Genomic DNA, 25,132 nt, shown 5'->3' on the forward strand with positions numbered 1-25,132 from the left:
GGTATGCGTATGTATGTATGTATATGATTTTTTAATGTTCGTGTTAGTTGTCACAAAAGTGAAAAGAACACTGATTCAGACTAACATTAAGCAATTTCAAGGATTGCACAAGACAGTTTATTTACTGCCAAAAGAACACATGCATAAGATTTTTAATTCTTTTGATTTTCGGGCTGTCTCAGATGGAAGTGTAATGATAATAATAATAATAATAATAATATCAGATCTATACAGGTTAACTTTGGTCAGCAACAACATGCTGTCATCAGCAAAAGGACCTGTCTAAAATAAATATGGATTACCGATTACCGAAATGAAAAATATATGCATGATGAAGAGGAAGTCTTAAAATTCAAAGTTTAAATTTTTACAAAAAGTCTTAAATCTTAAAATTGAAGTTTCACACTTTATTTCATCTGTTAATTTATTTAAAATATTTGCTTTTTGAAAGTAAAAGACCTTCTTGCCTGCTTCGGATTGTACTTTGGGAAAAACAATATTTTTTGCGTCGGCACGAGTAAACTTTGTGTTTTACTCTAGTGAAGTAGTTTCGAAAGGCGTGTATAAGTGTATTTCTTTAAATATGAAATGGGGAGCTTTAAGAAAACGGGAGAACATGTTCAGGGCCGCCAAGAGGTTCTGGAAACCTGGAAAAAACCAAAAAAGGAGTCATCAAGGATTGAAACTCGATTTTATGATATATAAGGACTTAATTTCATACAAATCCAAGTTGCAAAAACCCAGCAAAAGGAAAAGTATATTGAAAAACCGTCTTTTGCAAATACCGCATGTCCTAAGTGGCCTTAATATGGCTTAGTGATGCAAATTTAGCCATAAGAACATTCGCAAGCCTTTGGTTTGTTCGGCTATCTTCCTTTGAACTGTTCATCCTACAACTTAAGTCGGGTTTTTTATATGCTTTATAATTTGAGACGTGTTTACGGGAATTTGGAGCAGCAATGAGAAAACCATGGTACCAGATCCTCTTAAGACCAAACACAGCAGCATTCAACAGGAAACGAATTCGAGTCGGGCTAATCAGGAAGAAAATGTTGAAATTCAAGTTTTTTTAAATGTTTTGGTGGCACATAGATTGTCTCATCAACTTCCAATTCATGTATGCTTGCATGTGATTATCCAGTAATTTCCCATCTAAAACCATTTAAACCCTTTTATTTTTTAAAGTTTTCATTCGATACACATATTTTCCATCCTATTTTGATCTAACAGAAAGTTTTCTTGCATTTCAACCCCATTAAGAGTTAGTAGCAGAGAAATCTGCAGCAATATGCGTCTGCTTTAGTCTGTGTAACTGGCTAAATACATATTGCCATTCAGTAGAAAGATCCCAACATAGAGCCTTGTTGCACACCTACACACATTACAAACATGTAGCTTCAATCAGTGCTAGAACAAATAAAACAATGAATCCTATTTTCACGCTCGAATTTCCTATCATTCTTCTTGAAGTAATATTCATTTACAACATAACAACTTATGTTTACTAAAGTTATAATGGTAAACTTAATTTTTGGAGAGAAAAGAGCCTAACTGCTGTTACTCTACTATCAAAAATGAAGAAGAATTAAGCGAAGCAGTTGGGTGTTCCATTGATATTATAAGGAACTGACCTCGTGTAGAAAAGATCAATTCATTTTCGTCTCAATAGACGACCTTAATTCACCTTTAACTTGTAAATTACACAACTTGAAAGTGAAAGCAAGAAAGTTCTCAGGATATGTTGTTACATCGCAACAGTCCTGTCTACGTCGTACAGTTGAACAAACAGATGTTTCTTAGAAGGAGACGACATACTTCTAAGAAATGTGGGAGTAAGTATCCGTGGAAAAAGTTTGGAATACCTATTCACCTCTTTGATTTATCATAACTTTGGTGTAATACACAACTTCATTTTAGACTGGAAATTTATAAGGAAAATGTACGAAAATGTATCAAAGCCTGGAGCTGTACATACAGACAGACAGGAAATTGGCCCATCATTTAAAGCAGATTTTCACTCTGAGAATAGCCTTTGGTTTGCTACGGCAATGACAGAAATAAGTATTTAAATTCACATTTGGTCACCGTCGCAACACAATGGCTGCACGTTTATACGTCTCCGTTTAAAGTTGACGATTGAGAAGGTATAATATGATCTTGTAATTGATTCTTTTGGAGGATCAAAATTCATTCCTAATTTACCAAGAGGTGTTGACCTAAGGACGGGTGCCACTTCCACAACAATCTTCGCTCTGTATGCCCTACAAACTTTCATTCATAGAATTGTGAGCTAGAAATCTAATTTTCAATTTTTCTAAGAAAATCAGACGATAATTTATAGCTGCAATATGACATAATTCATCATTTGGGTTTTTATCGGGAGAACAAGAGAGAAGTTATGCCTATTAGAAGTACGGGGATCGGAGCCTTGTGGTTCACTTACATTTGTTGGAAATTATCAAGAGGAAAAATCCCCTCATATGCAGTATTAAATCCATTGGGTATTGTAAAAGCATGATGTGTCGGGAATCCTATATTTTTAAAAAGTTTCAAAGAACCTATAAATTCAATGAGTGAAAGCATCTCTTGTTATAGAGCAGGGGCGGATCCAGAGCAAATTTGAAGGAGGGACAGTTGGTAGTGCGGGCGCTGAAAAATATTCACGAGTGTACGCTATATACAACAACTTCAGACCCTAACTACTGACAGAAGGCTCTTTATTCACTTTGCAGGGAAATTTTCACAGCAATTGTTGTATACTTTGAGGTAATCCTTGAAGCAAATTAACCTATAAGTCTTAAAAAGGGGCGCACAATTTACAAAAAAGGGGCGCCAGACTTGCTTCAACTCGGTGAGAGAGGGGCAACTGCTCCTTCTTGCCCCCCTTAAATCCGCCACTGATATAGAGCCTGTATAATTAACTGAATCTTGCTTATGTTTTTGAATAATGGTATCATTCAATGGATTCTCTGTAGGAGTTGTTGTTTTCGAGGGCTGTTTAGGCCTTTTTGATGGCTGGTAATGCACTTTCGGATTTATCATATCATGTCAGCAAACTTAGTCATCGTAATGAAATTTTATAAAAGACAGGTTACAATAGTCAACGCTATAAATCTTTAAAATCTATAGCTGGTATATCATTACCCATACTTAAACCTTTTAAATATTAGTTGCAACTTGCGCAAGAGAGCAGAAAGGTTCAAGGGGTCGCTTTTGGGCTAACCGACTCAACCTTGGCTTTAACAGCGAGGACAAAGACTTATATTTAAGTACTCAAGCCTTTAATTTTATTGTCTCAAGCTGAGTCTGGGATGGAAGTTGTAAATAATTAATAGTAATATTCTCGAGAAATAGCCTAGAGTGGTCTGTGTTTCCTTCTCCGCACAAAACAACAGGTACGTTTCGATCATGCAAGATAAAACACTGTCAAACATTGAAATGATATTTTGACTTGGCCGGGTTTCAAAGTATTACCTGTCGCAGAGCATTTCCAGACTGGAATAGCACAGAAAAGTCGTATATTGTCAACTCGCCTTCATTAATGCCCGAGTACAGTGCTTATGGCTTGGTAACCGGGCTGTATTAATGTGATGTCGCCTAACTACCTTGAAGAGTTTCAAGGCATTCCATCACATTGACGAAATATTTGCCAAAGGTAAGAAATACTCCAGTTTTGTGCACATTGCAATGTTAGTTTGTGACAGCTGCTATACCTGCGTAAATATTTTCTTGATTTAGTTAAATTGCAAGCATTTATGGAAGTATTTAGTGGTTAGGACGTCGAAACATATTTGTATTTCAATCGTTCGATTACACTGCAAATTTCCAACAAACAAATCTTGTTGGCTTGAAAGCAATTAGAGCCACAATTCATGACCCGGGTCTCTTCAGCAAGGCTTAATTGTTCACTAGTTTCTTAGTTTTTGCTTGCTTTTTACGACGGGGTTATCTTTATTGAAAAGTCAACTCGGAAATGATTCATAGAATTTATTGATTCTCAAGAAAACTGAAAACCCATTTTGTGTGTATATATCGTTTCATATATTGCGTTTGCAAATGATATTTTATGATAAAGGCAGTGTTGAAATAATGCAGTTTCCAAAGTCAACATGAAATTAGGATAACAGTTGTTCCATTCTTGCATGTATTACAATTTCGAACATATGCTTTAGGTGCTCTTAAATGCATAAAAGGCTGTTACAAGAATGAAAATGGCCTAATCGAAAGCTCTGACCCTAAGGTGAAGGGAAAACCTTTGTACATATATTGCTTCGATGATCTTGATTGCGCTAAATATGGCGTTGTGAAATTTCAAAAGATATGAGATTTGTACAGCTGCACGAAACTTAGTATTAGAAACACAAGAAAGTTTACCAAAACAGTTTTCGACATTTGTAAACATATTTGGAGAACTCTGATGATGACTTGATAAAAATTCACGGCTGTGGAGGTGCACCAGCAATTGATTACAGCACAATGAGGTTGCGAAAGGGCCTAATTTACTTTTGATTGAGCTTCCCTGAATCGGCGGTTAGAGTACTCGCCTATTTAATATTTTACGCATGTTGAATGACGCTGAGAATGCGAGATCACTGTTTACCACGCCCCTTTGCGCTGACCTGTTGCAAGCCCAGCATGATAGTTGTTGCAGTTGCTTTGGGAAAACATGTTTTGAGCAACAAGGGTACAACTGCATTCATAAGATAATGTTAAACAAAAATTTCGGGAAATTCCTGTGATGAATGGATTTTAAAATTTTGTTTTAAATTTAATTATGGAAATATGCTCAAACTTAGGACGATAGGTTTAGTCCATGCCTAGAAAGTTGGTGTTGGAAACAATTATGCAAAGAACGGTAAAGGATTATTAGCAACATGATTATTGTGGCCGGGCCTTCTTCTGAAAGACCAGCTACAGTTTCCCAAGCAACAGTAATTAGACTTTGGTCTTCAGTAACCGAACTGAAACGTTGATTGTGGAATTGCAAAACTTGAACGCTGAGGTTTAGCTACTACTTGTTTTTAAAGTACAGTAATCACCTGCTTTCCTGCAACACCTGCCCTCTCTTTCATTTGAATGTTATCAGCAAAAGTTGAGGTAAAACATTGTTTTCAACCCTTACAAATTAATACATTCAATGATTAATCAAATTTTCGTTAAAATCTCCCATCAATCACAATTAGCAAAATCCACTTTTTGGCTGTTTGCGGCTATAGTCTCGTCACATGTCCTTGTTAAAACAATTAGCGAATTTTATCCTTTAACAAGTTCTTTTAGGATATCTTTATCTTTAATCATCTCATCCTCTAGGTTAACAGGAAAAAGTAAGGCAAAGAAACATCGATGGGAGTCTGGTGCATCGCCTTATCACGCTTTAGCATAAAGTAGCCCTTTGCAAAACATAGAGCTGAGAGATGATGTTTAAGGGTAGATCGATACTGACCTAAAATGGAATTTAAACTTTTGCTCAGGGTGTTTTTATGACTGATACATGTTGAATTATCATCAGCCATTACGACCAGGCATAAAAAAGTGTTGTTAGAGCTCTGTTCAATTACTTTTACAAAAAAACAACAGGATGACGATTTATCTTTGGACATTGGTTTAATAAACCCGCGTGTTGCCCGAAAAATAAGAATACTTCTCTACCTGTTACACAAAAACTAAAAGATGTTGATACCGTGCAGTACAAATTGCATGAACGAACTCTATCCGACGAACAGCTTCTCCTCCAATCTCGATCCAGTCCCCTTTGAGAATCTCGTCAAAAAGATGTAATATATATTGGGCTCACAGCAAGTTAAATCTTACAAGAATCATAAAACGAATTCTGTGAAGTATTTTCAGTCGTTGAAAACTATTAATTTATAGTAGCAACCTCAAAGTTTTATTACAACTTGAGAAAACAAATTTCAACCAATAAGGTCGATCTATGAGAAAGTTTTGATTAATATAAATGAGAGGCTAACAATAAATCTTTATGAAAAAGGTGTTTTGTAAGATGATTAGCTTCAATTTAAAACAAATCTAATGAAAATTTTATAATTTAGTACAACGAGTGCGCCGAATATACTAAGATCTTTAAATGTAAACAATAACAAATTATGTTATTCCGATGTTCATGCAAATCTTTTAACACGGGGATTTTTGTTTTGTGAATATGGAAAAGCCTCCCACAAAATTAGCATAATACACGATTTAAGTTGTCTGAGCCTTAGGCCGGCGAATCAGATATTTCGCAGGAAAAACACGGGCCTGCGTCTGTCTTATGGTTGATTGAATATCTGCAAGCACTAGACACTAAAAAGCTACAACTGTCAAGGAATGAGATGAACTAAATTCTTAAGTTCTACAAGCTGTTGAAAAGGTTCCGAGACATAGCAAGATGTGGTTTGAATTACAAGACAGAAATGGAGAGACACTAAGGTACAACCAGGAATCAATATATCGACATTAAACATCGTTCATTTAATGTTTATCGTAACAGAAAATTCGATTTTCATTAAGGCGCTTAAGCTTTCGTTTCTTTATGTAATCAAGGTTACTGAAGGCTTGCTATGGAAATAAAGAAAACATTTCTTTGGACTTTAAAAAGCAACACACTACCTAAAGACGTACCAAGATATTACTTGTATTTTAGTCTATAGGATTTTTATTTTTGCAAAATGCCTTCCCATGTGGTTTGTATTTTCTTACGTTTCAATAGTTAGAAAGTGAACACAAAAATACCCTTGAAATGCATTGCTTGCTTCATTATCATATTACTACTATACCTGGTAATCAAAAGAGCAGCGTACTCAAGATGCGAGAGGAACATTTTTAAGAATCAATGTAAGACATTTTCTAGCCCACTTGAGGGACAAAGCTAGAACCATCATCAAAACATGTGTTAGGCACAAATAATCTCTTAATTTCTTCCATATCGTTTCAGACATATCGATGAGCTTTATTCTGTGTTTGGTTTTGATATAAATAACAACTTGCAAAATATGAGTTCTATTAAGCAGGGATCCTTTAAATGGCATTTTCTCGTTAAAAGTAACTTTTTGATAGGCACTAGAATAAAAAGTAGGCCAAGGTTTGGGAACGTAAATTATTCAGGGGGCCTTCAAACATCAAGTGATGACATCAACAAATCTATTTACGAGATTTCCTGCATCAAACTTCTGTAACTTCGTCTCTGTTTGTAACTTTATTAGCTTTGTGGTCTTTAAAACGACTTATAGTGAATAAAGGTAGAAAAATCAAAGCTTGAATACAAACATTAAAGAAACCCCAGCCTCAATTTATCCAAAATACGAGAACATCGAGCCTCGCCAAAAATGAGCTGGTTCTTATGAAAAAAGAGTGTAGTGGACATTAACTCTTGTCAGGTGTTGCTAACAGAGGGTTCCGCTATATTGAGGTAAATGAAATGCTAATATGGCTGTTTACGCAATGATGTTTCGCTATATAACTTCATACCATATCACATACCATATATCACAGGAATTTGCACTTTGTGCATCGTATTCTAGGCTAGAGATTCCTGAAGACGAAGAGATGAATTCAAATTCGACGTCAAGATCCGGAACTCCAAAGTCACGACGTCGTTCCAGGTCGAATTCGGTCAGCTCAAGCCAGTCATCCGTCAGACCAGGTATACGGTTAAAACTATTGTCACTAGCTTTTATTTGTCTATGTTTCTGCCTAGCATCCCAAAAGTAGTTTTGAAACAATGAGAATATTTTCTATCGAACAGTTTCATACCCACATCGTGTGACTCCTGTCCCTTGAATTAGAGAGGGTTGGCGACTCTCCTCAAGCGGCTCGAGCCCTGACCCCTTGGACCTATATTCTGTGTCCCTGTCTCTATAAACGAATATTCATGTATTCCCCGCAAGCGCAAACAGTATTGATATCAAATGATTCTAGTGACGGATTATTTAAAAATTTCCAAACTCAAACCAAAAATTTTGTTGATTCATTGTAATCTCTGTTTAGGTTTCAGGCCTCCTTGGCACGCCAAAAGGGTTCACCAAACTGCTATCTAGGGTCTTACTTGTTATTGTGCCGACGCCTTGATATTCAATGTAAGAGATACAGCTCAATAATGAAAATGACATCAAAAGTGCTTAGAAATAGCTGCTTTAAAGTGTAATATTGGGTAAAGTTTCGAAAATGAATCGAATGACATTGAGATGTATCCAGTTTTGTATAGGATTTATGATGCAAAACTTTGGAGTAACGTCTGATTATAAATATAAAGATATGGGTTAATATTGGGGCAGTATTTGCGATTTTATACAACATCAATTGCTGATAGATAAAGATTAGTTTATAATTTCAATCATTGATCGATATTTTTAATAAATTTTATTAATATCTAATTTCATAATATTGATACAAATAATGTTGATGAACATACCATTATCACACCTAGACACAAGGGTGCAAGTATTCGTGAGAGCGAGGCCGTCAGAGACATCATTTGCAACAGAACCAAGCGAATCAGCGTCACCACTTGAATTCCCTTCGGACAGAGAGGTAAAATGTTAGAATTCCAGAACAAGTAGCATCTGTTAGAAGCTGTTCCTATAGTAACATTATCTTGAAGAGCTAATTACATAGACACTATGATTGATCAGGGATGATTGTATGATGTATAAAGTTTAGAGCTTAAAATGCTCTTATTTCATTTTATTTAAATAAGTATTTGTCTGGAAAAATAAGATTACTATTGAATTCGTGGCAGCCAAAGAAGATGGGAATTTACCTTCATTTCGAGTGCTCTTTTACTGACTGCAATGGCAGCCCAAGTAGATTTTAGCTTATTTTTCTCCCCAATAGAAACAAACTCCTTTTATGAAATCTTTGCGATATCCAACTAGCTGGTGGCGTTTAACATGAAGTAACGCCTGCGAAATTCTACAATGCTCGCAACAAAAAAGGAAGTGAAACTTCTAAGAAATGCATACCTTACATCAATACTCATACACCAAAAAGACTACACGTTTGCTTAGTTTAAATTTTAACGATAGATGTCTTATTGCAGGGCCATTTACCGCAGCAATAAAAAAGCAAGACAGTTTACAGCGAGTGGTCACGTGGTCACATACAACAAGCTTATTTTGAAAGAGATCACTGAACAAATTTGAATTCTCATTTTGAAATATTTCTTTACACTAGACTAGAACTTAATTTGAAAGTTTTCTTTTGCAGATAAAATTGATTGATCCAAAACAAGAAACGACTTACAGATTTGATTACGTGTTCCCACCTTCTACAACAAACAAGGAGGTGAAAATTTCGCTAAGATAAAATAGTCGTGTTTTTTCTTATTTTGATAATTATGATAATAATTATTATGCTTTTTTCTTAGAAATTTTTAAAATTTTTTTAGATATGATATTTATGAGCATTATTATTTTCAAAACTTGACTCTGAAGTTGCAATTCAATACACAATATACTATAGCTGCTTGTTTTATAATAAACCCCGAGAAAAAATTAAAGACAGATACACGGTGCTTGCTCTTAATGTGTCGAGAAGACAGTTTTACGATGGAACAACATAGCAAAATAGAGTTTGTAAGATAGAATGTTTTGAAATATTGTTTCAACAACACTCTTAGCTACTGCATGATACGGATCACTTTACAAATGATTGTGAAATTCTTAAGCAGTAATTCATATATCAAACAAATTTATTTGCTTAAACATGATATTGAAGACATAGTTAAGCATATCGTATTTTGATAAGAACATAACAGTTTCTAATATGCTAGGAGTACTTTGCAATGTTTTCAAACTGAGTTGACCCAGACTGTTGTTTCATTGAAGGTGTGTCGTGTGATTTCAACGCCTTTAATCGAGTCTGTTCTGCAAGGGTACAATGGTAGTTTCATGGTGTACGGTCAAACAGGCACTGGTAAGCAATCATCTGGTCTCAAATTCTTTTTGTCTGAGCTTCAAACATGTTCTTTCATCAATCCAAATGCTTTAAAGAATAGTAAAAGCTTAATATTATGATAAGAGATCTCCAAGTAAGCCTATGGAACCAACAAATTTGAAAGAAAGCACGGAAAATGGACCCTTTGCATACTGAATTACTTTTCATTCGACGTTTCTCTGATGTGAAATGTTGGACAATGATTAAAGGTAAGCAGATATTAACACTAAGGTGTGGATCGAAAGGAACGTAAAAAGAAGGATGAGCCTCACACTGAATCTCTCTACATCAAAACAAAAGATTAAAATATGTGCAGACCATAGAAATAGTTCGTATTTCCTTTTGGACGCTTCACCTAAGTGATTGGTCAAAAACAAGAAACCAATCAATGCCGGTTTAATATGCGTTTTGGTACCCTATGCAAAAGTGTAACACTGTGAAACGCAAAGTGTTTCATATCATGTGATTTCATCGTAGTGCGATATTATAACACATTATAATTAACAAATTGAACACAATGCTTTTTGAGTTTAAATTTCACACTTTTCAATCAAGAAAACTTTTGAGTTGCCATTAATGTTGTACTTTTTGCATACTCTTAACAAGGAAAGTCACAGCACCGCTTCTTGTTAGTACCCCGTTGTTAGAATAGTTTTATTGTTCTTTACATTCTGAGCAATATGAACCAGAACATTTGTGTTCCCAGACCGGTTCGCATGCTAAATCCCACTATTCGTTTCGGCTCCCTGTTTTTTAAAAGCTTGGGTACGTTTTGGTAAAAGCAAAATTGTCATGCGTTTGTGTACCGGGACCTACCTACCAAAATGCATATCTCTCTTATGTTATTTTTCATCGGCTCCAGGACATAAAGTTCTGATTACTTTTAGCTTCTAGTTTGATAGGCTCCTGTGTTTATACTTTGAGGAGTGTTGGACGAAAATAAATCAGTACTGTTTCAGCTTTTCCGTGCTATCTTCAGATTAAAGAGCTATTATAGTTACTCGCAACTTGAGTTCCCGTTATTTTTAGAATTACTTTATGTCTGATCAAATTCAAATAATCTTATTATTGATGAAATCATATCTTCTATTTCTGTTTGATTGATTCCTAAACTTTCCAGGTAAGACATTTACAGTGCAAGCTGAAGACGGGTTAATTCATACCACGATTGCCAGCTTGTTTGAGCGCATCCACGCGGACAAGGATTTCGAGTTCTCTGTAAATCTGTCGTATCTACAGATTTATCATGAAAGAATCTACGATCTTCTTGATTCTGCGAAAGACACTGACCTGCACTTGAGAGAACACCCGGAAGAAGGTAGGTACCTCAAAGATATTTACAATTCCACCTTCATCACACGAGCCTTATACATTTATACCAGTCTTTGTTTTGACCATTGTTCAGCATCCACAGGTTTTTGCTAACAATGAAACAATTTTAAAGTAGCATCCATTTAGAGATTCTTTTCTGTCAAGTTTAGCAATATCAATCAAGTGTGGTTGAATGCATCTTCTCTCTATCGACTTCTTTCAACTTCTATTGGCCATATTTATAAAGTGGATAATGATTAACTTTGTTTACACATTGCCTTTTTGCAAGGTATTATGATTGAAGGCCTATCTGAGTGTATCATAACATCGACGAAAGATGCCGAGTCTCTACTGGAGTACGGGCGAAGGCAGCTATATGTGGCCGAGACAAAGATGGTTCGATCGTCCAGCAGGTACGAACAAAGAATTTGCAACCATTTTTGTAGCCTTACGAGACACATGCAGTAGCTGCACAATGTGATATATGGATGAATGAAGCTGTGCCGTAGTAATATACTTAAAAAATAATATTGCTAGATTTTAACTGAGACCTTGAATTAATGGTTCAATTCCAGCGATCCAGTAAAAATAATTAAATATTTTATGTCATTGAAGTTTTTATCAATGTAGAACTAGAATAGAGAGTCTCAGTAGCACTGTACAATACAAATTTGTGTTCGCAAAAAATCTAAGAATAACATCAAAGCATGCGGTACATGAGATCACAAAAATGATATTACTGTAAAAGTATAGGCATCGTGTGCTACGGTACGAATCTAGGGTAGCTGAGAAGAAGAAAAGCTGAGAAGGAGGAAAGCTGAGAAGGAGGAAAGCTGAGAAGGAGGAAAGCTGAGAAGGAGGAAAGCTAAAAAGGAGGAAAGTTGAGAAGGAGATATTTTTAGATTCTTAGAATGATAATCAAGTCATTTGTTTTTAAATTCGTTATTTCATAACTGTTTTAAAAACTTGTTAAACTGGTACCCCCATCATTTTTTACCTCTTGCTTCCCTGTTGCATTTAATGATGTTGCAGCTGGCTGTTACAACCGAAATTAACGCCATTAATTTTGTTATTTAGGTCACACTCTATGTGCATCCTTAGAGTGCAGAAAAAGAAGAGCAGAGAAGCAATTCAGAGACAACTGTCAACAGAAACTGCGATTGTAAGAGATGTAATTGCTAAATAGCTATTTATATTATGTGGCGGCACAGGATTTATGAACAATAAAAAACTATAGTTTATTTATGTCGTTAGAAAAAATAAATGAAAATAGATATAAAAATTATTGTTTAAATGTCTTCAAAGCAATTCTAGGCTGCATGTGTATAATTTGCATGTTCTCTTTTGCACAGTAAAGAAAGTTGATTTTGTTATATCTTAAGGTACCAGTAAATTATCTCTTGATTGTTGTGGCAATAAAAGTTGCTGTAGCAATCACACTAGACCACACAATCAACATTTTGGTATTTCTTAATGTGTACAGCTGGTCATATCAATTTTGGTATTCTGATGATCATATCGTGTTTAGGAAATCGACCCAGATGCTCTCAGTGTTGGAGAATCCTTCTTAAAAGGGAAACTTTACTTGTAAGTATGAAAAACTTCAATTGATTGTGGGAAACTTTAATTCCAGAAAGATTCATACATGAAGTACCAAAAAATCCGGTGCCAAATATTTCGATGGATTAATTTTGGGTAGAAAACATTTTGATCATATTTTTGAAATTTGGGTGAGAATTTGAAAAATTTCGGTGGGAAGGAAATGTTTTGTTGAGTATAGAAGTTTAAAAGAAATATAATTGAGAGAAATTATAAACAGCCAGTAGAAGCATCGGTCTAACCCATAGAGGGCTCGAGTTTCTTGAATGTATAGGACGAAAGAGAAGATGTTCTGAACGTCTTATTATTTGTTGATGACGAAGGAGAACCAGAAGCCGAAATTGATATTTATTGAATGCATAGATAATATCAAGGGAATTTTTTGTCAGTTCAAAAGTCCATCGGTGTATAATGAGTTTTTTATAGCGTTTTAAAATTTCGGTAAGAGAAATATTTCAGTTACGAAAAATTTCGGTGGAATTAATTTTTGGTTACCCTGTTTCACCAAAAAAAATCACACCGACTTTTTTGGCACTTAATGTATCATCTTCTACAAGATACCATATGTTACAATATAATCGCATGTTACAATGTGTTAATTTTGAAAGCACTAGGGTCCGTGTTACTTCTTGTTTCTTCTTCAAACTATTAATTGAAAAGAGGAATTGTGAGAACTATTTCTCTTTGGACTAGATGTGATTTGGCTGGATCAGAGAGACTGAAGAAAAGTGGTGTTTCAGGTGAACGATGGAAAGAAGCAAGATACATCAATACATCGTTATTAGAACTAGGGTGAGTAAACCCCAACACCTCGATTTGTTATATTTCGGTTTTGGGCTGGAGGTGGTGTCATTTTCGATAGAAGCACCAAGAAAATCGACGTTGCTTACAATTTGGACCAAGTACTCAGCATTAAAAAGCTCCCTTTAAGGCAAAGAGATAAAAACTTACACTAATTCGAACATCTTTTTCACTTAAAAGCATAAGCGAATTTCTTTAGAGGTTATTCATTTGATGTTATTTACGCTCATTTTAGAAATGTTATCCATGCTCTCTCAACGGCTGGAACTCATCATGTACCTTTTCGCAACTCCACCTTGACAAGAATTCTGAAAGAAAGTCTAGGAGGAAACAGCAGGGCTAGTTTGATGGTGAGGATTTATAGCCTTTGATTTAATTCTAGGCTTAGAAACATTTCTTTAACAAGATTATTACCACAATGAACAATTGTGTGACATCGCCCTGTTTTTGAAAAGCGTCTGTCTTTTTTGTAGATATGTGTTTCATCTTCGATACGTTTTATCAGCGAAACGAAATGTTCCTTGAACTTTGGACAACGCGCCCTAAGGGTGACAAAAACATCGTCTCCGAATATAGAGGTACCCAGCTTGATTTTGCAATTTTGATATGGTGGAAAAGTTCTCTGTCTTTTCTTTCTTGATTATACACATTAAGTTTCAGCAAATAGGAAATGGAATGAAAATTCAGCTGACAGACATGCTTTATTGATATGAATAATCTAAACAAATAAATAAATAGATAAAATAGATAAAAACAAAACCATTAAGATAATATAAAAAAGTAAACTTAAACACACAGTGAATAAAATTAGATGTATTGATAAATATTATTTTACTTCTAATTGATATGTTTTATTACAGCCATCTGAAGAGGCGAGTGATGAAAAAACAGATTTAGAAACGGTAAAAATAAAACTTTCAAAGAGGCAGAAATTAAATATCAATTCTAAATTAAAATCAATAGCAATAATTCTCAAAAGGAGGATATTCCTTTTACCTTCATATCTAGTGTTAAAAATAATGAATAAAACTATGATGAGCATCAACTTGACTTTCACAAGCCAATAAAAGGAATCCATGAGCATCATGACAAGACGATTTATGTTGCAAAGTAGGAGTTGTAAACAATTAACAAAAAGCTGTTGAACTACATGGGAAAAGGGTATAAAATAGATTGGAGGAATGTGGCTAAAATTTTAGGCCACTTCTAAGCTGGCTGTGTAACCCGCAGGGGGTAGCATTAATGAATCTGTCCGCACCAATCACCGGGGTAGCTTTCTGCAAAGATTCGAACGTGATAAACAAACTTTTCAATCATGAATGTGAAATACGGTTCGAACTAAAATCAAGATTTAAATGACTTTATTACATACATGATGGAAATAAGAAAAAGAAATGAAGGAAGAGAATACATGAACTTCAAAAGCGACACAGCAAAGTTATTATAAACACGTTAAAACGAAATAGCTAGATGCAAATGACTTACTCTGACACTTGAACAAAGACTTACGGATGACGAATTGGCAGCAAATGGCGAACGAGAAAATCAATTATTGCAACCTTCTGACAGCCAACGAAAGGACAGCGTGGTCACATAACGTCAGAAAGAACGAATTGAACGAGCGATAAAACAGATCCAGCGTAAACAATAACCCCGCACTGAAAAACAAACAAAAAACAAATGTCCCAGAGGATTTATGGAAACCATTGCCAGTATTGTTTGTCACTTTTCAGTTGCATACTGAAGAAAAATATGATGTCTTGCAATCCAGACTGAAAATTGAGCTTAATTATTATAATGTCTTGCTACTAGTATTCATAAACTCATATTTAGCAAGAGGAAGCAATAAACAGCATAACGATAGGCATTTTACATGTAAAATGAAAATTACAAGAACGACTTTCATAAAATGAAAATAAATAAAATGATGATAAATAAATTAAACCTAGAGCGCAAATTTCGAGATTCCGTCATTTTTTCAAACCTTTAAATTACAACAAAATCTCACATGGCCTTTAAACGCTACAATAAATTTTACTTTTATTTATCACATCAGTGGTTGTTTCTTGTCAAATTCATTACCTTCCTCGTCCATCAAATTCACCGACGAAGTCTTACGGTTAAGGTCACTATAGAAAATGCAAGATAACACAATAGCAATAGCCTTGAGAAATTTTATAAAATAACGATCACTGTAATGACAAATATGCTTGCTTGATTTAAACATAATGAAAGATGACATCAGGTTTTTTATTGACAGCGTGCTTGCCTACCAACTGATCGACTTGATATTCACTTATATCACGTGATATTCATTCACGTGAATCCATACCTTCCTGCACATATTGATTGCATACTTCTTTTTATTATATGATTTCATACTCTTTAACTAATAATGATACTAAATGACTGCATACTTTTTTGCAAATAGGTTCTGCACCTATCAATTGTTTATTTCCTGACACTGAGTGATTACATACCTCTTTGCACGCATTTTTCACATGCTTTGCACCCAGCAATAGATTGCATATCTGTAGATACTGATTGCATACCTATTTGCATCGGATGATTGCAATTTTACTTGCACTGTGTGTTGTTTCTAGCACCTTGCACACGTCTATAACATTACGAAGCCGAGACACGGTAGTGGCCTGTATCCAAAGGTATCTCTCGCAATATTCGTACCACCTTTATGTCACCAAATCTAACAGTAACCTTCTAAACTAACTTGAGTTGCTACTATTAATCTGCATACCGTAATGCCTCGAACAAACGCCCCCCTCAAATAAGCGCCCAGCCCTCGAATAAGCGCCTATCCTTCAACCTTCAGAAACGGGCGCTTATTCGAATTTTTGACGACAACATAATTGGAAGGATTGAATGACCAATACACCAAGAAAGATTGAATGACCAATACAGTTTGTTTTAGTTTTCATTCTCATTTTTTGCCTTTCCATCATAATAGCGTGCTTCAATTGAAAACACATTTATTTTTTTAGTCACTTCCAAATCTATTTGTAAATAAGCGCCCCCTTCGATTAAGCGCCCCCTCGAATAAGCGCCCATCCTGGAGCCTTAAAAATTAAATAAGCGCCCGGGCGCTTATTCGAGGCATTACGGTATATCTGTAATGAATGTCACTGAATGAACAATAATGGGTGTTAGCATGGCACTGCCTTCTATTGGTTAATATTTGGTATACATATTTTCGATTGAAAATAAAAATATGAGAAAATTGGTATACATAGATATTATTTAGAAAATATGCACAAATATAAGCAACTCCTATAACACAATAATCAGGAACCACTTTCTAATAATCTAATTGTAAACAAAATGTGTCACATTGCCTTGTTATTGCTTTTCAGATTGATTACAAAGCATTGTCTGAGTACCTTGCAAAGAAGCTGAAAGAATTAGGTACACTTTTTTCTCTAACTTTTGCATATGAAAAACAATACTTTTTTAATCACTACCTTTTCAAACAGGTCCTAAAATATTCTCACTATTTTCTATAAAAGTTTCTATACAATACTAATTCTCTTTCTTGAAGAACTCGCTTATCACAGTGAAAAACAGCACTTCAAAAAGATGCAAGATGAACTAAAAAAGGGGAGGAAAGGGCCGTCAAAGATCCCAGTGCTGGCGGCAAGAAGCCGAACTCCAACACCAAGACATGACTCATTTCAACTGATGGAGGTAAAATACAAATCTCTGAATCTTTTAATACTGAAGCTGAAGATTTTTAGCCTGACTGTTGTCTGTAAAGTGCAAATAATTCTATTAGATTATAAATCTACCTACATATTTCGTGGCTTATGTCAAATCGGTGAGAAATCAGAGGCAAGTCCGAAATTATAGCCGAAATCCGAGTCAGTTTATTATGCTATATGCCATATTATGCTCACCAGGTTTGTATGGCTAGATGCTGCTATTATCTAAATTACCATCATTGCATAAAGCAGAGAGGATGACCTAAGACAACATTTTTTGGTTTTAATTGCTCACACCAGTGTAATTTCATACTAACACATATTTGTATCCCATCTGCATATATTTTATTCGATTTAATAAGGAAATATAGCAGTAAAATGAATTTTCTCTTAATTTTCAGGATATTTTTCTGGCAGAATGCGATGAACTTGAGGAAATTGAAAGGTACGAGCAGCTTTCTGCTGAAGCACAAGAGAAATATACAATGACTCCTGGTTTGGAAGAGGAGAGCAGGGCAGATGCTATATCTAAGCAAACCATAGCATCGCATGGATTTATTGAAAAAGATGGCACCGTCGATAGAAAAATTGCGGGAGGGGCAGTAGAAACAAACAAACATGAAACACTTAATGATTCAGCGAGAGAGGATAAAGAAAAGATTATAGATGGTAATTTGTTGGCAGATAGCTACTGTCAGACTGATGAAAATTCCAACTACTTAGCTTCAAGTGAAGATGCAAATATGCATAAGGAAAAAGAGCTTGGATCTAATGATGCAGTCACTTCGACACGAAATTCAAGGAAACATGACGACATCGTCAAAAAACATCCAACTAGTCTAGACAAAGACAAAGAACACGTTGCAGAAAATAAAGATACTGGTTCCGTGACCTTTGATAAAAAGAGAAATTCTTGGGAAACAAAACAGACAGATGGAGCTTTGAACTTACAGGAGGAAATAGATCATGTCAACAAAGAAGTTTATCTTGAATTTGGTAATAGTGAAACTCAGATCAATAAATATGCTTTGGAAACGGATCGAAAACTAGACAGCAAAAGCGAACTTGGTCTTCAGTCTACGAAAGACGATAATGACAACCAGATTGCACGTAGAATCTCTACTCATGAAGTTGATTCGGTGACCGATGATAAACTAACTAATCCAGCAAAGACTGCAGAAATAGTTACACATGTAGATGGTTTAGGTATAAAGAGATCTACGGGAAAAGAAGAAAATGATAAAAGAACTATTGAGAATATTAGTATGGAAAAAATAGACTGGAATGAAAAACAGATAACAAAAATTGATGGTGACGGGAAATTAGAAAAGGAAACAATTCATTTAGAAAAAGAGCACCATACCTTAAATATACATGATGAAAGTAGTATTACAAAGGAAGAGGCCAGTACAATTGAATTCAAAAGCAAAGATAGCAAAGTTTTGGCTGAAAATAAAGCGGTGGAAAGTAACGCTGAACAAATTTATGCTTCAAATATGCAGCTAACTGAAAAACCCTTACTTACACAAGGAAATATGTCAAAGGAAGATGAATTGTCGTCACATTCTGAAGATATCGCACCGGAGAGCTTTGGTATAGGGGCATCCAAGCAAGATCTTTCATATAGTCATGTTGACAGTTCAAAATTGGGTGATAGGGGTATCAAATCTGACGCAGATGATCTATTCTCGCATACGGACCGTGTAAAATCCAATCTAGAAGGAATTCCCACGGAAAAAGGAATGCTACAACCTAATGATAATGGTTTAACAACGCATACTGAGAAATTAACCTCTCATTCTGAAGGTCCACCAATGCAAAATCAAAGTTTGGAATCACAGATTCAGAGCTTTTCTTCGAACGTTGATTGCTTAAGAGCGCATTCTGAGAGTTTACCAACAGAAAACGAGAGTGTAAAATCACAACAAGTGTTTTTGCCATCTCCAGGTAGAGACTTACCATCTGATGCTGCCGGTGACAAAAGTTCAGCACATGATCCTCGCAGCCTACCAATACAGGCTTTGGGGTCAGAACTACATTCTGGGAGTTTACCATCGAATAAAAATGGGTTACGACCAGACTGTGAGGGATTACCAGCTCTTGACAAGGTTTTGATACCGCAGACCGAGACCTTACCATCGGGTGACCAGGGATTACCATCATATTCTCCGGATATACCAAAAGCAGTTAAAGTTCTACGATCATGTAATGAGAATTTACTATCACGTGATCAGGATTTACCAATGTCAGTTAATTTTCTACAATCCAGCCACGAGGGTTTTCCTTCAGTGGATAACAGAAGTGCTATAATAACAAAAAATACTCCAATGGTAACAGAGCGCTTTGATGAACGGCCTTTTCATCCACAGGAGTCAATCAAAAAGCAGACTGGGCCTAGCCCAAGGTTAACATCTTTAGATGACAGCGGCTTCCAATCCTTTGAACCGACATCTGAAGGCAAGACTGAGACAGAGATTGACAAGCAGAGCCTAAAAAGGGAAAGGAGGAATTCGGGGAGAGTTGGGGAAGAGAAAGAGAGTGGTTTGTTTGAAAAAGTTTCCCAAAAAGGTGACATTTTAGAGACACAGAGACTGGAAACGCCTAAATCAATGGATATTGTAGCAAGGAATGAAGGACAAAAGGGCGACTTGGACGAAATTGATTCCGGAAAGGGGGGAATAGCAAAGAAAGAGAGACGAAAGGTTGACTTGGACGAAATTGATTCCGGAAAGGGGGGAGTAGCAAAGAAAGAGAGACGAAAGGGTGACTTGGACGAAATTGATTCCGGAAAGGGGGGAATAGCAAAGAAAGAGAGACGAAAGGGTGACTTGGACGAAATTGATTCCGGAAAGGGGGGAGTAGCAAAGAAAGAGAGACGAAAGGGTGACTTGGACGAAATTGATTCTGGAAATGGGGAACGAACGGGTGACTTGCATGAAGTTTATTCTGGAAAAGGGGAATTAGCAGTTCAAGGTAGAAATGTTAACGAACAAACAATTGAAACTGACTTTGCTTTGATAAGAAAAGGAGAAGGTGATGGAGATGGTGCAGCTATTCATTCGAATATTGCTACTGAGACAAAAATATTTTCGAAAAAAGAACCAAGCGATGAAGAATTTGAAATTTTACAAAGTCACAGTGAAGTTTTAGAAGGCAAGCAAAAATCTACCGTAATAAAAGTAATAAACTATGAAAATACAACGCGGTATGAAGTTAAGGGGAGTTATGACTTGAAAATAAGCGCACAGCAAGGAGAAGTTATCGAGTTGAAAGATGTTGTTGCTAACGATGGAAATGGGCCTTCCACGACAATAGATGAGCCTAACTCAAAGTATTCTGACAGTCGAGTTGATTTAAGAACGAAACAACCACATGAAGGAAGAGGTGTAACATCGGAGGAGGAAAATGCACAGAATATAGCCTCACCCAGCACTCCATCTTCAGGTAAAGTGGAACAGGTACCCGGTAACGAGGCAAACCAAAGAAACAAAATTAGTAATTACGAAGATTTCCATCAAAATGCCGAAAGTATAAGAAAGTTAGTTGACACAAGCAAGGAAACTGGCATCCCTATGGTAAAGGAAACCAATAGCGGCCAGTTGGTGCATTCGTATACCAGTGAAAAACCCTCTAGAGAAAGGAATAGAGACTCTGTTGAAGAGGAAGCGAGGTATTTCAGCGACGAAGGAATCAAAGAAGAAGAAAGCGATTCAACAAAAACAGAAAGAAAGCCTGCTAGCAAAAGCTCAGAGCGAACGTATAAAGTTGAGGAAAGCTCTGATGATCGGAAAAGGAGACATTATGCCGGCGGCGCTTCTGGGATAACGAATGAGGATGTTAGAGTTGCGCAATCTTTAGACAATAGCAGCGGCTCCAATGGAGAGTATAAAGTCTTGGACAGTTTGATATGCAGTGACAACATTGATGACGTAAAAGAAGCATTAATTGTCAAGAACAATGAAGAAACAAAGTACCGACCAATTTCCATCGGAGAACCGAGAATAATATCGCCCAAAAGGGAGCAAGCTTTAGATTTCCTCAGTGGAGGAGAAAGTTTTGCTAGTGTTGGCAAACAAGTGGCACTACATAGAAGGAAGGCGGACGGTGGTCAAAGCCAGCCCGGACGGGAAAGACAAATGTCACGGGAAGAATTAAGGCTTTCGCTTGGAGATGCTTTATCTCCAAGGCAGCTGTCAATCTCTCCAACTCCATCGTCTACAAGCATGGAATCTGATTTCAGTTTAGCATTAAAGGAAAAAGACAAACTGCAAAAAGCTTTGTCTACAGTCAAGGGTCAGTATGAGGACATGTTGCAGGAATTCGACAAAATCATCGCAAACAACACAACAGAAAGTGGTGATGACAATGTGCAGATCTCGAAAGAAAGTTACAAAGTTGCTCTTAAATGCAAGGAGGAGTTAGAATTGGAGATCCGAAAAGCGAGAGAGCAATTGGCAATGGTGCAAGCTGTCCACGAAGAACAATCGGAAAGCCTGTTGTGGCACGCAAGTGATTTCGAATACTCTGAGGATGGCGACTCATTCTGCGCGGATACGACAGATGATGGAATGACTTGCCCGCTGGAGACATCGACCCCCGTTCCATACATCGACACTAAGGTCATTGCTACTGGGACTTCACCGGCCTACAGGGTTGAATATAAAAGCAATGCAGTACAGACTGATGATGAAAGCGTGTCTGATTATAACACAGGGGAAAGGACAATGCCGGTCCTCAAAGAAATCGGAACGAATACATCACCAGAAAGTGATGCCGATTCAGTTTTTAGGCGTGATCACTCGAGGACCGCAGAAACGAATACCTTTGAAGATGAGGAAGAAAACAGCCTCGCAATGAGGCAGTCGGAGCTAGAAAGGCTACCAGCAACACTGCCTAGAAGACGGGGGTCTAAGAGAAGGTCGAAAGGTTTAGAAGAATGGAATATCGGAGGAGCCAAATGGTTGTCGAGGCGAAGTCTGGTGTCAAAAGAGCAGGCAAAGAAGACGGAAAAACTAACACTGCAGGCAATTGAAAATGCTGAACTGAAGAAAGAGTTGCTGCTTACAAAGCTGGAGAAAATTCGTCTGGAAGCAATGTTGTCTTGTGTCATGATGAGATTATCTCCAACCGAAGTTGAGCGTGACTTCAGGAAGATATCGCTGAACTCGATAACATCTTCAGCATCAACTCTGCGGTCTACTTCGAGTCTAACAAACATCGCTCAAGGAGACCAAACAAGTCCAGTGAGTTTTCATTCTTTTAAACGGCTGAAATTTTGCCAGTCATTCAGCGCCTTAGCATTGTAACATAAAGGGAAAACAATCTTTTGTGGTGCAGAATTTAATAACGGCTTTGTAAAAAAGAAATATTTTGAAATATGCTAAAGCTTTTCGTCTGACACTCTTCAGAGTATGAAACGTCAGAACATATCTAAGGAAAAATTTAAATCGAGATTCAGATTCACGTGATCGGTCTAAACCATGATTAATCGTATACATGATTGATATGATTCCTATTCTTCTTCTAGTTTCAGCCGACATCTCCATTTCGAAGACTGAACCCTAGACTTGGCACATCTATGATCGGTATGTTTTGCATGAAAACTTCAATTCACCTCGATTCCAAAAACAAACTACTATTAATTCAAAATGTTATTGTGAAAGAAATGTGTAATCCATTATATATGCAAAGTCCGTATAATGGCGAAAATAAGATCAAAATCCTAAGATATCCCATCAAGCCTGGCTCTCATTTAAAATGACTAGTTTGTTAGGGTTGCCTGGAAGTCAGAACCAACAATCGTTCGCGCATTTGCACAATAAGATGATCATATGACATTGGTCATAAGCTAGCTTTAAGCAACTTTAGCCTTAAAGCAACTTACTGAATGTCGTTGAAATAATTATGTTTTAATAAAGCAGTTTAAGTCAATTTGATAAAAAGGCAGGGACGAGTAGGCAATCATCAGATTGATGATCATAAGAGAGAATGTTATCACAGAAAATAAACAAAACAATGCAATATGGAATAGAAATAATTGAGAGTCGAGTAATGGAAATGTATTAAAGCCAGTCGAACTTTCAGACTTCATATAATCAATGTTGATTAGCTGATTATAACAATGATTAGCTGATTATAACAATGTTAATTAGCTCTTAAATACATATATGTATTTGTTTTTGATTTTTTCTTATTTAACAGGTGATGATGCAAAATCGTCTCAGCAAAGAGTAAGGTATGATAACTGCCTCTTACAAGTCACTTTAATTTGAATGTAAATAAATGGCAAAATTACTATGGCCTCTCTTGGCCGATATGACGTCATCATATATGGCTGAAGGAAATGCCTATGACGACTGCCATTCGATTCACACACTATTGAGTATCAGATATGAGATTAGAATTGAGTTTTAATAAATATTTATCACATTAAAGTTCTTATAAAAATATAAGGTGAGCTTAAAGGCAATCGACAGACATAAAAGTGGCTTGACCCGGTTGTCAATCAAGAATTGCCAATTCAGTGAGCATGATACAGGACACTCGCTTACTGATCAGCGAATTTGCATTTAATGTTACCATGAAAGGCTTTGACTATTCCATATCATCCTTAATAGTTTTCTATTTTCAGATTTGAGGATTCCAGAAAAACTCCCTCCTCGACAGTCAGTGCACGATCTTCCTCTTTGTTCGGGCATTCTTCACTCTTGACCCAGTCATCCATGTCACCATCATCGATGGACTTTGACCTCTCCAGTTATGTTTCAACTGATTTCGGTTCAACACCTGTGCCAATGGAGCGGGTATCACCTTGTGGGCAAGATGGAGACGATAAATACCAAAGCCCATCATCAACGAAGGGCAAAGAGAAAAAGTCAAGCAAGGACAGTGAGATGGTTGTAGCGTATAGTGGAAAGAACAAGTTGCTTTTGTCTGCCTGTCTCCCATTCCGAAAAAAGAAGAAAGGTGGTAAGGATGGAAAGAGATCAAGTCAAGAAAGCAAAGACGAAAGTTATGGCTCGAACTGCTAACTTACTGCCAATGTGTTGATTGCATTTAAATTTTCAATGAGAGAATAAGTATATATTCGATGAGCAAATTTTGTATGAGCATTGGCAAGTCAATACCAAGCTTATTCCAAACTAAAATTGGTTAGATAAGGTTAATATGAAATGTTGGTTTCTAATTCTAGAGACATCTGCTTGAGTAAGTGCTTCCAATAAGCAAAAAAACGTAGATAGATGATAAAAGTTCTACAATGAGAAACTATTCTCTGTAACAGGGAAAATTTCTTTAAATCATTTAAAACTTTATGCATCGATTCAAAAATCGTTTTCATCAAAGAAGGAAGCATACATAATTAAGTTAGACAAGCGAGTTTTCGAAGTAGCTAACATAGGCGATATTCATAGCATTCCTGTTTTCTATTGAATAAATACTTGATAGAATGTCAAATGTTGAACACGATAGAGTTCAACAATAACTTACGAAGTATTTCTTTGCTAGGTAAAGCAACCTATCAAAAGACTTGTACATTTCCGTAGAATTAATTTATTGAAAGTATTAGTGATTTCTCCGATGAGCTTTGATCAAATTTATAGATAATCATTGCTGATGTTTTTATACAAAACCTCTCGTCCCTTTGTATGTTAATGAAATTTATAGAAATAATTAAAATTTATTCTGTTTATTAAAAATGCCTTAAGGCGGTCAATGACGTCATCTTCAAGCAAAAAGATTTTCCCAAACCATATTCCATTGCACTAATTATCAATTCG

At 36.1% G+C, this 25,132-nt stretch overlaps 2 protein-coding genes across 7 annotated transcripts in view; one reads left to right on the forward strand and one right to left on the reverse strand.

Annotated features, from left to right (window-relative positions):
- The window catches only part of LOC135695923 (fibroblast growth factor receptor 1), a 33,927-nt gene extending 25,401 nt beyond the window's left edge, over positions 1-8,526 (reverse strand). For 2 of the 3 annotated variants that reach the window (XM_065215146.2, XM_065215145.2), the window contains exon 1: positions 8,408-8,514. The gene's annotated coding sequence lies outside the window, so the exon portion shown is untranslated. Of the gene's footprint in view, positions 1-8,407 lie in introns of all 3 variants that reach the window. The other variant, XM_065215148.2, reaches the window with a different exon arrangement.
- Positions 413-25,031, forward strand: LOC135695915 (uncharacterized). Of its 4 annotated transcripts, none has more exons than XM_065215139.2 (19): positions 413-3,655; positions 7,518-7,639; positions 8,423-8,526; positions 9,202-9,279; positions 9,822-9,909; positions 11,051-11,248; positions 11,531-11,654; positions 12,319-12,403; positions 12,770-12,828; positions 13,534-13,632; positions 13,877-13,991; positions 14,115-14,219; positions 16,245-16,304; positions 17,010-17,061; positions 17,195-17,340; positions 17,756-22,597; positions 22,882-22,939; positions 23,556-23,589; positions 23,986-25,031. In XM_065215139.2, the coding sequence occupies exons 2-19, from the start codon at positions 7,543-7,545 to the stop codon at positions 24,383-24,385; spliced, it is 6,744 nt and encodes a 2,247-aa protein (XP_065071211.2). In that variant the 5' UTR covers positions 413-3,655; positions 7,518-7,542; the 3' UTR covers positions 24,386-25,031. The 4 variants fall into 4 exon arrangements, with proteins under 4 accessions (XP_065071211.2, XP_065071209.2, XP_065071210.2 ...); XM_065215137.2 differs by lacking the exons at positions 413-3,655; positions 16,245-16,304 and adding exons at positions 3,681-6,426; positions 14,502-14,543; XM_065215135.2 differs by lacking the exon at positions 413-3,655 and adding an exon at positions 3,682-6,426.
- Positions 25,032-25,132: the final 101 nt, after the last annotated feature.

This window comes from Rhopilema esculentum, chromosome 14 (genome assembly GCF_057945365.1).
Source record: "Rhopilema esculentum isolate cy_ngs chromosome 14, ASM5794536v1, whole genome shotgun sequence".
Taxonomy (NCBI): Eukaryota; Metazoa; Cnidaria; class Scyphozoa; order Rhizostomeae; family Rhizostomatidae; genus Rhopilema; species Rhopilema esculentum.